The 12,941-nt window shown below is 41.3% G+C and overlaps 1 protein-coding gene across 4 annotated transcripts in view; it reads right to left on the bottom strand.

Moving 5' to 3' along the window:
- The window catches only part of SERGEF (secretion regulating guanine nucleotide exchange factor), a 139,209-nt gene extending 128,763 nt beyond the window's left edge, over positions 1-10,446 (bottom strand). For all 4 annotated transcript variants that reach the window (XM_063117205.1, XM_063117204.1, XM_063117207.1 and 1 more), the window contains exons 1-3: positions 10,384-10,446; positions 3,224-3,362; positions 261-416 (exon numbers count right to left, since the gene is read on the bottom strand). In XM_063117205.1, the coding sequence (XP_062973275.1) occupies positions 261-416; positions 3,224-3,362; positions 10,384-10,428 (340 nt within the window). In that variant the 5' untranslated portion in view covers positions 10,429-10,446. The remainder of the gene's footprint in view (positions 1-260; positions 417-3,223; positions 3,363-10,383) is intronic.
- Positions 10,447-12,941: the final 2,495 nt, after the last annotated feature.

Raw genomic sequence — 12,941 nt, 5'->3', positions numbered from 1 at the left:
GCATGTGTATGAATACACATACAAAAATGTGTATGTATTTTCATGCAACCTTCTATTTTAGAAAAATTAAACAAACCGAACATTAACAAAATGTATAGATTTGTCCATCCCTACTCAGAATATCAGGCGGAAGAGTACTATTGCCTTCCTGTCCTGCCTTGGGGCTTTCCTAAAGGCATCTGGTTGGCTACTATGGGAAGAGAATGCTGGACCAGATAGGCCTTTGGTCTGCTCCAGCAGAACTCTTCATACGTTCTTACCAGCAAGTATGACTGTAAAATCCCATCCACAGGAAACTTGTATGACAGGACAACCAGACAGAGCAGCACATAATGTAAAAAGCATCACTTCTTCAGCATGACCAAGTCCCAACTGCCCATCCTTATTTTGGCCACATAAAAAGAGTTCTCCGGTGTCTGCAAAATGAACAAATACTATCAGGCATATGTGCAACAGATGCAAAATATTACCCTCTACATACTTCAACTCAATAGTCACTTGCACATTAAGATCCAAAAATTGCTATCTCTCCAGAAAATGTGTGTGTTTGGGGGGGCGGGTGTTCATGCTAAAATGCACAGTCCTTCCTTCCTCTTCTACAGGGATGGAGAACCTGTGGCCCTCCAGGTGTTGCAGGACTCCAATTAGGGTGTTGCAGTCCAACGTCATCTAGAGCGACACAAGTTTGTAAACCACCCGGGCCCCATTCAGAAGACACCTTAAACCATGCTTTTAACCATGGTGGTTAAGCCAGAAAGCCAGGCCATGTTCAGAAGACACCTTAAACCACGGCTTTAACTATGGTGAATAAAGCAAAAAGCCATGGTTTAAGATGTCTTCTGAATAGGCCTCCAGAAAGCTTCAGCTATTGGCCAGGATAGAAATGTAATGAATGAATAGATGAATAAATGAATGAAAGTTCTCCACCCTTGCTCTGCTAGCATTTAAATTACATTATTACACCCCAGAAACTTCTCAAGCCATTAGACACTCCCTAAGATAAAATGAAACACTTTGGGAAAGACAGCCCCAATCACACTTACACACGACTGAACTCCACTGATGTGCCCCTGAGACAACTGCCTAAGTACCCAGGCTCTATGCTGAGCAGACAGAAGACCATCACAGGTGCTACCGCAGCACGTGCAAACTGTGGAGGACCATATGCGCTGTCTAAGCATCTCTGATCCCAGAATAAGTCTCAGACAGATTTATAGCAAATTAGCTCATTAGCATCCTTTGAGTCATTGAATAGCTCATCAAAAAAGATAGATAAGCATGATCGTGGAAATTATGATCATTTGAACAGCAACTCTACAGCCTTTCTCCACAAAAAACAACAGTCTTGTGACATCGTAAAGAGTTACATTTGTTTTGGCATAAGCCTTCATGGACAAACAGTCCTCTTCATCAGACACAGTGTACAATATATGCACACTCGCTTCTTGTTTGTCATCCACAGACCTTAAGTTTTTCTTCAAGACTGTGCTTCTCTTACAGGAACATCGCCTTTTTCAGTTTCAAGCACTCACAGCATGATATTTGTATCTTGAAAAATGTAAGACTTTCTCCTGAAGCCTCTGCACAATTCATCTGTGTAGGCAGGTGCCTACTGGACAGGTTTTTAAAGAATGATGTGACATAATTCTAGCCTGCATGCCTGTGTTGTTGTAGTTGTTTTAATTTTTTCTTCTCCTATCCCTTTGGAGGTTGTGTTCTCCAGCCCTGCACATCATGACTCCTCACCTAGAATTTTATTTTTTGTAATGGAAAACAGCAGCAATGTTACCCACTACAGCAACGCTCTTCCATTTTATGAACCTCTTATTTAAAGAAGGCGTCCTTTTTAAATTCCATGCACTAAGCTTTCCCTGCGTTGAAACATATGTCTCACCAAAGTGATTTAAAAGTTGAGTGCAGTAGCCTAGCTTCTCCCCTCCCCAATATTGAAAATTGTTCTACTGTTATCTTTGGGGGATGGGGGGCAGAAGGAAACCTGAATTTCATGAGCATCATGGAAAGACTGAAGTGTGGTTGTGGAATGTTCTGACTGATCACATGGCCCGGGGTTGGCAATATGGCGCCCATGAGTGCATAGGCGCCGGCCAGTACTACTAAATGCACCTGCCAGATCCCTTGAACCCCCTCCCCATTCATTCCCCCCACAACCCCTTCTGCCTATCTTAGATTTCCTTTTCCTCTTCCTCCCCCCGCTGCCACTCCTGCCTACCTCCACCCTCATTTCAGCAGCAAGGAAGGAAGGAAGAAGTCGGCATCCTGGGAGATAAGTCTCCCGAAGGAGCAGGAAGCCAGCACATTGGAAGACTTTTCTCCTGATCTGCTGACTTCCCGCTTCCTTGCTGCTGAGGTGAGGATGGAGGTAGGCAAAAGCAGCAGTAGTAGGAGAGGAAAAGGAAATTCCAAGCGTGATCACAGGCAAGAGAAGCAATGGGGGGCAGAAGTAGTGTGGGGGACAGAGAGGTAGGAGAGAGGCAGTGGTGGCAGCAGGAGGGAGGAAATCCTGATCAGTAAGGCGGGGGAGGAAGAAGGAAATCTAGGGGAAGTGGGCAAGAAGAGAGAGAATCTGGGAGGGGGGATGATAAATGTGCCCACAGGCCCCAAAAGATTGCCTAGCCCTGACGCAGACAGTCCCTATAAGGTGCTCAGTATCTTGGGTCCTGAAATAGCCCTGATCTCAACAACAGATGTAATAGAACTAGAAAAAGGGAAGAACACCGGTTCTGAGCATCACTTCTTCTAGAAGAAAACTCACCCAACAAGACTGTAGCTAAAAAGCTTCGGCTCTTGGTCGGTATAAAAATGCGCTAAATAAATAAATAAATAAAATGGGACCACTGAGAAACAAAAGGGAGGTATCAGCATGCTCAAGTGAACTACAAAGTTTCCAGGCATACAGAGAAACATGCGTAGGATTGTGCCCTGGTACAAATTTTCCCATATCATTAAACGAAATGAAATGTTGTTCTGATGTAGTGTGGTTATTTATAAGTTGGCTGCTTCATCTTAGACTTTATGGATTGGTTGAAGATACAAATAGCATTCCATCCTCTCAATTTAAAGAAAGATGAAAACTACAATTCTTAAGAACCATTATGTGTCACAGATAGGTGGCAGTGTCATACTCAAGAGACTTGACAAAATTAAATTTTGCAAAGATGCTAACCATTGCAATGTGCAGGAAACATTAGCGCCGATTTCTTACCCATAAGAAGGGCAGAATGTCCTCCTCCTCCAGTAATGCTTTTGATATTTTTCTGATTACAGAGAAATTCCTTCAGGGCCTGGGGCAGGAGTGCATCTTCTTTATGACCAAGACCAAGTTGTCCGTAGCTGTTTGCTCCCTGTATGCAGAGAGGGGACAAAAGAGAGATATTATTATTATTATTATTATTATTATTATTATTATTATTATTATTTATATACTGCCCCATAGCCGAAGCTCTCTGGGCAGTTTACAGAAGTTAAAAACAGTGAACATTAATACATATATATATATATATATATATACACACACACATACACACAAAATTTAAAACCATGAAAAGCATAAGATACTAACAAAAACAAACAATATCCATTTAAAACAACTCTTCTGGGGTCAGTTAAAAAACTCAGCATATGCTGTTAAAAGCCTGGGAGAAGAGAAAAGTCTTGACCTGGCGCTGAAAAGATAACAATGTTGGTGCCAGGCGAGCCTCATCAGGGAGATAATTCCATAATTGAGGGGCCACCACTGAAAAGGATCTCTCCCTGGTTGCCACTCTCTGAGCTTCCCTCGGGGTAGGCCAGATCTACATGTGAGAAATGGATGAATATGTTACTTTTTCAATATTGCAATGCTTGGTATAAGGAAGGATAAGATAATTAATAGCTGATTAGAAATGCTATAGGTGTACATAATCAATGGCTGATACATTATTAAAGGTCAGCCCAAAAGCAATGTTACCACTGCTGAAGCATAACCAACAGGCAGAAAAATACAGCAGGTGTGAGGATGTTCAGTTGGAGCAAAAAGAACAACACGGAACTTGTGGTTGAACTTGTGGTGAGAAGAGGTGATAAATAGAACAAAACTGAAACACACATCTGTTGTTTTTGAAACGTATGACTTTGTGGTCAGGATGATGGGAGGGGGGCATAATTAGAGTAATTAAGAGGTGTGCCTATGGGAAATAAAAGCCTAATATGGACTCAAGTAAATAGAAATGGGTGGATTATCAAATGAGAGGGGCAGAGGAGTAAACAGAGGAGGAGCCAGCAGGCGTACTGGGATAGGCTATAACCCCTGGAGTCTCTGACCAATGGAGAGAAAGGGGAGGGATCGCTTTGGCCGGGCTAGGGGTATAAAATGGCTTCGCATCAGCTTGTGGGTGCGCCTACCTGCCTAGACACCCAGACTTGCAAGTTTGTACTAATAAAAACAGAGTGTTAACTTTCACCATTTTGTCCAAGAAATCTTCATTTCAAATCGCGTTTCTAACATACACCAAGCAGGATATGACACTTTGAAAATGGTTTGAAAACTGCATTTGCAGTGTGTCCTGGGCCCCAACAGTTGTCACTACTGTTATAAAACATGTTAAAGCTGTAGTGTAGATCCTACCAGAGTGGTTGAAATAAACACTGATTCATCGAAGGATTTTCAGTTTTCCACCTGTGCGTATTTTGCAGTCAAACTGTATTTTGAATTCTAGTTCTATATTTCTTAAAGCCTTAATATTATGTATTTTATCTCATTTATATCCTACCCGTGAGATAGATTAGGCTAACGGGGACCAGCTCAGGGTCACCCAATGATCATCACTGCAGTCAGGGATTCAAAGCTAAGCCAGTCAAAGTATAAAACTCTATCCATTATACACAATACTGGCTCTCTATTTTGAGTTCTAATTTGTTAGGATGTTGTTGAATAGGTTTTTAATAAGAATATATATTAGGATGAGCCTTCTCCATGGTGGCACCCACTTCGTGACATGCTCTCCCCCCTTGGTATGAGGGAAGTGGCAGTTCTGGCATGTTTTAGGCACCTGTTCTCTTTTCGCTCCGGCCTTCCCTGACTGATTGTGCCACCCAGTTTGTTGATTGTTACTTTTCTAATTTTAAATGTTTTAATTGAGAATGGTTTGTTTTGGTTGTATGTTTGTTTAAAATGTTTTTAAAAGAGATGTTTTATATTCCCCATTTTTAAATGTTTTAACAAGAGACATTTTGTATTTAAAACTTTGGTGTTGTAAATTGCTTTGAGATTTCTTTTTAACTATAGTTAAGTGGTCTATAAATTGATTAAATAAATAAAATTAATTAAAATATAAATTGGAATTTGTGGAAGCAATTCTAACCACCTCACTGTCTGGCAAAGTATTTGACATTATTTCAGCCCAAATATAGCATCGCCATTGCCCGTTTTACTGTAATCCTGTGTCCTATAAACTTCTGCTGTTTGTTACCAAGGATTTTATAGTCTTCCCAGCTCATGCAGTCAATAGTGTAAGTCAGAGACTCTAGACTTTATTATAACATAGATTTAGTGAAACCACTAGCCCTTGACCCCTCTCTCACCATAAATTTTTATGGTTTCTTGCCAATGTCACTTTTGAATGGTTCTGTGTGCAGCCATTTCATATTCCTCCCCACTTAGAAGTATAAAACTCCTAAAACTGGCAAGCATCCATCTATTGGTTCTGGCTATTATTTGGAAACAAGTCACATCAATTTCAAAGAAAGGTATTTCTGAAATATAAATTTGGGATCAGACACACATATATTGACAACATTCATTATTTTTACAACAAAATGTCAACACAAATCTTGGCCACCTTGGACTGTTTTTACATGCATTCCTAAGAAGTGCATCTGATCTGCCCCTCCCACTCCAGGGTGTTGTCTATATGCTGTATATACTCCATCGTGTCTGTGCTGTTGCACTCTGTTGTTTATGACACAGATGCCAACTTGCAGCCACATTGTATTTTTCCCTGCAAAGATGCGCATTTTCGATATGTCGTTTAACCACAAGTTTTTACTTTGCTCCAATGTCACCACGGTTGTTTGTGTCTGTGTTTCAGTGGTGGCTTCAGTTTGGATTAAGCGAGTGGGCAAAGTTAAGGGATGGATCCCAGTGAAGGATAGGCATGAGAATACAGGGCAGGGGGCGGGCTCTAGGTGAGTGTTGAGTAATGGCTCCTATGGCGAAATTAATGTCTCGTTCTGGAATGAAAGTAAGGACAATCATTATGTATAATGCATAAATTCAATGAACTGTAGCAACACAGCTGTTCAGCTACAGGCTTTCAAAGCTACAATGTTGTTCAGAGTTGCCAGAAAACAAAAACAAAAAAATGCTTCTGGAGGTTTTCATTCAACTCAATGTTTGCTGCCCATTACCGCCATGTGACAACGGCGCTGCAAATTTTCCTGACTGGATAGCTCATGCTCACTCCTACCATGTAACCTTATCAATGCTGCTTCGCAGCAGTGATGCAGCAGGTTTTCAGGGGAATCAGTAGCTAAAATGGCACCATATTGGGGGGGGGGGGCAGATTTTTGTGCCACACATGAATGCTGTGCAAATGGGAGATAATTTGGAAGGAAAAAAATAAACATACATCCCAGCTATCACAGATTTTACATGTGCTTTTGAGGCCAACGTAAAAGAAATCTGAGTTAATCCTTGATGAAAACAACATTAATATTTCTTGCAGAAACATAGTTTAATAAGACCTACAAGATCTATCAGCTTACTTTGATGTATGGTTGTAATCACATGAGTTTTTTGTACATTAAAAACAGTGGCGCCCTCTAAAATGGCATAACTGTTCAAGGAGGAGGAGACTAGAGGACATTGCATCCAGGGATACTTAGCCTTATTGGAGAAATGCCAGCAAATGTCTTAATACAAAGTTAGCCCTTATCCTTACAAATTCAATTAGCTTTCCTCAGCTCCATCAGAACTATAGTCAAGCAAGTACACCAACGATCACAGTAAAAGGGGGAAGGACAGATGGCAGGGCTTAGTTTTAAAGTGGAGATGGTGCTGGGAATCCACATACTATAATTTGGAAGCTCTCTAATCCAAGATGCATGGGTGTTCGCTGTAGTGAGAAAAATACAATCAACACCTGATCACAGAGGCATTGGGAATCTCTAAATGAATGATTTATACCACACTCATAACTGGCCACTCCCGGAAGTTTGTGGGTCAATTTCATGACGTTGTAAATGAACAGGACCACTCCTGTCCTTTCCCCAGCAATCCTGTTTTATTTTAACACAGATTAAATCCACTATTTATTTATTACATGTTTTTATTCTGCTACTAGATGGCGCTGTTTACTGCAGCCTGTTCTTTTCAACCACATTTCCTTTTCAATTAAAAATGATGTGGTCACTGTTTGTCACTGTCTGAAGGAGCCTGTTTTGAACGTGAAAAGATCTGAGACAGGGGTGATTCTAATGTAGAGAACACAATTTTCTTTATTTTTATTACTTATTTCCCAGAGAACATCATCCTAGCCATTGACATTGAGTCTCTCTATACCAGCATGTCACAACCTGGTGTCCTCCAGATGTCTTCAGCTTCAACTCCCATCAGCCCCAACCAGCAGGGCCAAGGGTCAAGAATGCTGGGAGCTGTTGTCCAAAACATTTGAAGGGCAACAGGTTGGGGAAGGCCACTTTACATCAACATCCTCCACAAAGACAGACTACAAGCTATTAGGAACATCATCTCTGATGGTGCTACTGTACATCTAGCTATAAGGCTCTGCCACTTTGTACTTCAGATCATATCTCCTCAACACATCAATATTTTCCTGGCTGACTTAGAATAATGCTTTCTCAGCTCCTGTCCCCAAAATTCTCTCCTCTACCCAAGATACACTGGACTCATGGACAGCTTTATCAAGATTTCAATAACTTCCAATATCCAAATTTCATTAGGACTTCAATAACTTCCACCCCACCATCAACCTCAGCCTAAACCAGTACATGCAGCAGGTACATTTTCTGGACATACAAGCACCACCCTACCTCAGAAACCTACTTAGATATACCTGCATGCTTTCACATTCCACCCAGAACACACTATAGCATCCACTGACAACAGCAAAGCTCTATGATACAATTGCATCTGTTCTGACTTATCAGACAGTCTTCACAACTTCGGATTTACATCAGGCATACCCACTCACTGAAGGAGGAAAAACAGATCAACAAGGGCAAACTGTTACCCAGGAATAATCATCTACAGGACAATTCTAGAAGAGAACATGACTTGCCACCTATAGCTCCCAGCTAAAACTACTCCAAGGTACCATCAGTGATCTGTAGCCCATCCTGGATAATGATATTTCCCTCTCCTGGACAGTTTTTATGGTAGGTTTCTCCTATCTCATGGACAACAGGCTAATAATATGAAACTACTGCTCACCAGCAACAATAGGCCATGTATCAGACACAAATACAGGGGCTAGACCTTGTAAGACACCTAGATGCAAACTCTGTCCCCATATTTACTCAAAAAAAACTATTACAGAACCTAAGAATACCATCCATATCATTAGGGGCACATTCACTTGCTCATCTTCCAATGTCATATATACTTCCACCAGCCGCACCATCTTTCTGCATTCTACCCCGGACAAACAAGCCTGTCTCTATACAAAAGAACAATTGGGCATAAACCTACCATCAGAATGGATACTATTCAGAAAATAGTATGGGTGATATGTCAGCCTCCCAGGACCCACCACACTGACCTTAAGCGGGCTGTCCTTGATCAAAGGAACTTCAAGGGAGAATCTAGTATGAAACATCTGAATTAACACTTACCAAGTTCCATTATGTATTATCTGTAGCTTGAATTGAGGTTATAGATTTTTATCCCACGATGTCAGGATGTTTATCCATACTACTTTATGAACAGTCACTCAGTGTATTTTACATATATCTAAATTTTAACATAATTATTAGAGTCTGCATTTTATTTCCCTCTGCTCCCACTTTTCTTTCCTTCTTCCTACACCCATGTAGATTGACACATATACATGCACCTGCCAGCTTAGGATAACACTGTATGCAAGAAGTAACCTCTGATCCATGAAAAATGCATTATGGTTTAAAGTGTTGGTCTTAAGTTGCCAGAAGAATCTTTGTTGTTTTTCTTTAATATTATATCTTAAATTCTAGGGCTAATCCCTGAGATTTAATAAATGAGGGGAGGGATACTGTGTCAGGGACCTGGCAGATGGATAGGCATCAAGTACTAGCAAAACATCTAACTCACATTCATCACACACTACTAGCAAACAAACCACAAGTGTTAGTAAAATGTGGATCCACTTTCATATCTAGCCAGCAGGGAGCAGCACAAGTCTGGATTGTGGGTTTGGAAAGGTTTGGAAAGGCTGAAAAAGAAACACTTCCGACTCTCAAAATGAGATACCCAATCCGCGAGGACAAGCCTGAACAGAAACAGCCCATAAGTTGTCTTAGCTGAGACTCTTCAAAGCTTCTGAGGGAATTCTAAGATAGAATTCTTATAAATTGAATTGCTCACACTTCTGAATAGCGTTGCCATCTTTCTTCTGCCGCGTTGTAACTAATCAACGGGCTTGGAGAATCAATCAACGAGAACCTTATGTCCTGAAGACTAAATGATGGGGGAAAGCTTCACCTGTTGGTTTGCTACTGTTAAAGATACAGAGCCTGTTTTTATTTAGTTTTGGGGTGTGTGTTTTAAAGGTATCAACACAGAAAATCGACTACCATTGCGGATCAAATATAAGGGATCCCTTCAGAGATATAGGGTTTGCCAATAACATCTTATCTGCTTGTTCCAGTAGTCCAGAGGAGTTGGGGGAAAGATACGCCTCTCCAATGTAAGTTATGTTTAGGAAAAATATTTAAAGGTCTTAGGCTGCATGCTGGGAGTTGTTGGACTTTTTCCTATCTGAACATGCATAGGATTGTGTCCTTAACTGGGGGCAAACAACAGCCACCCTTGCGGAACCTTAAAAACTGAACACATTTATTCTGGTATAGACAATCATAGTCCACCTCTTCAGGTGCATAAAGTTGAGAGTTTCAGGTTTATATGCGGTGTACTTGGGGTGGGGTGTTTAAAAAGAGAATTGTAGACAGGCTGCAATAGTTTTTGCTGCAATGGACTAACATGTTTACCGTCTGAGCAGTTTAAAAGGGAAATAAACAAGGGCATGGAGATGGCGAATATTTAATCGCAAAAGACAAATGCCTCCCGCCGCCGCCGCCCCGTTCACAAAGCAATAGAGAGCCCGGCCCCCTCTTCCTCCCGATGCCCAGACCGCCGCTTCCGGCCTTCCTGGTGCCGCGGCAGGAACCTACCCAAGCGAACAGTGCCTGCGTCGAGTCCTCGCGTGCGACGGCCATAGTAACCGAACAGGAGGAAGCGCTCGCGGAAGCGCACGCTTGGAGACCGGGGGAGGTTCCTGCCCTCCCTGCGGCCGGAGGCGGCGCTTGATCCCTTCCAGTCGTGCACTTTTCGTTCGTTCTGTTCGCCCTTGTGCTACAGGTAAAAAGACCTGTAGAAGGGCCTGCAGTATGATGTCCCGCGTGTTTTTACTGTTATCTGTACGTAACCATAAGCATGCTTCAGTGGCACCGCTGGAATTAGTGGGAGTTACTTTTCAGGAAAACGTGTGTATATGTATGAGCCACTGTGCGTGTTGTGTGTGTGTGTATGAGTAAAACAAAAGTATATCATATTTACTTTCCGCACACACGCACACACCCTCTCTCATAAGAAGAGCAATGAATCAGGTGTGTGTATGCATACTACCTCTGATAATGAAAGTAGTGTATAGCCATCAGAACGAGTAGCCATTGATAGCCTTCTCCAGGAATTTGTCTAACCACTTTTAAAGCCATCTAAATTGGCGGCCATCACTGTCTTGTGGAAGCATATTCCATAGTTTAGCAATCCACTGTGTGAAGGAGTACTTCCTTTTATCTGTCCTGAATCTGCCACCAATCACCTTCATGGGCTGACCCCCTGCAATCACACAGGAGGAAATTATGGTTCCTTACTGTGCTTCTCCGCCTGCACTTTTGTCCCTTATTACTTCCTCTTTCGAAAGAGGAAGTAAACAACATGCACGTGGCCCATTCAGTGGGCTGTTTTGATTGCGCTGCTTCTCCTGCACCACAGAAACAGATAGTGGCAAGTTTGTCTCAAAAATAATTTGGATTTAGCGGGATCTTTTTTGTTGCGCCAAGAAGGCTAGAAGGGGTGGGAGGTGTGTGGGATGTAGATGTCATGAACAGGACCCATGAAAATCCATGAGTGTCCAGTAATGAGAGTGCAATAAAACTCTTGTCAGTTGCCCTTTTCTGCACTTTTTCCAACTCTACAATATTTTTTTTAGGTGTGATGACCAGAACTGTACACAGTATCCTAAGTGTGGTCGCACCATAGATTTGTGCAAACCAATCCCCTGATTCTTCTGATTTCCTTTAGCCAATTACTTATACTATGAACTCATGGAAGAGATCAGCCCCGGGAATGTATGAATGACAAATTTCAAAAGAGGATTAATTTGTTAGAGCAACACACACTGACATAGTCCTTTGGCACCTTGCAGGTGAACGATTTTATTGCTATGTTAGCAACAGCTTTGTGCAAAGGTGACATCCTCCTTGTGTATGAATGAATACACAAGTGGTTGTAAGAATAAGTGTAAGCATATCCATATCCAAAGTGTGCATTTACTCCATGAAACTCTTTGGGATTTGTTAACTACTTCTGGATTTCTTTCAGATGAGAAGCAGTATATAAATATAGTTAATAAATAAATAAAATGGGAGGGCCTAAATAAATGAAGGATGATTGTGCAATCATGGTATGCATGTGTGAATTGCCTATCCCATGTATAAAATGAATATGCCAAACCATAGGGATAATAACAAAGTGCAATTTATCTTAAGATTTTTGGTGTTTCCTGCATCCCTATTTCCCATCATTTCCCTATTGGGATACCACCCAGTATAACATGTGGAAAGGGTATGATTTTACACAACTGCCTCAGAGTATCTGTTCCCTTCTCTCATTACTGAATAATCTCAGGCTGTTCAGACAGCAAAGGTTCCAGATCAGAGAGTCAAATATTCAGACAGGACTGAGACCCATTCCACTCTTTTTAGAAATGGGCCAAGGATCCTTCCAGATGGACAGATGGCTATCACTCAAAAGTCATTGTGCAGCTATTCCATCTTTCCCTCCTTAATGGACTTTCTGTAGAAAGAATAAAGATGGAAGAAACAGTGGGGAGATGCAGGACAAGTACAAATGGAAGATGACAATGTCTGGACCTCCCCCTCCCTCCTCCAGCAAAACAAAAGCCTTGTCTGGAAGAACCCTAGGACTTGTAAACTTGTCTGGAAGAATCCTAATGCTTGCAAATCCACTGTTTATATGTAATGAAATGTACTTCTTCCATCTTGTTACTTGCATTGTATGAGTGGCTCAGCAGAATAAAAAATAAGAGAATCATTCAAAAACCTTATGGGCAATATCAAAACTGTGATGGTAGAACAGCGTGCATCACAATACCAGTTTGTAACATCCTGCAGTTGAACATATACACATTTGTTTATAGTGTCCAGCTTAATAATAGCTCTATAAACAAATACTATTTAATTTTCACATGAATCAGTGTATGCAATATATCATTACAGCACTATCATATGCATGTCTACACAGAAATATGCCCTATTGAGTTTGAAGGGCCTTACTCTCAGGTAAATGAATATTGGATTGTTGCCCTGTAGAATGGAAATAGTAATATTGGCACTAAAACCAGAGTACGCCTACTTCTTCACACAGTGCATAGTTAAACTAAGGAATTCACTACCACAAAATGTAGTGATGGCCACCAATTTGGATG

Source organism: Elgaria multicarinata, chromosome 2, assembly GCF_023053635.1.
Source record: "Elgaria multicarinata webbii isolate HBS135686 ecotype San Diego chromosome 2, rElgMul1.1.pri, whole genome shotgun sequence".
Taxonomy (NCBI): Eukaryota; Metazoa; Chordata; class Lepidosauria; order Squamata; family Anguidae; genus Elgaria; species Elgaria multicarinata.
The sequence above is the reverse complement of the archived record's forward strand: the minus strand, read 5'-3'. Positions and strand labels throughout refer to the sequence as shown.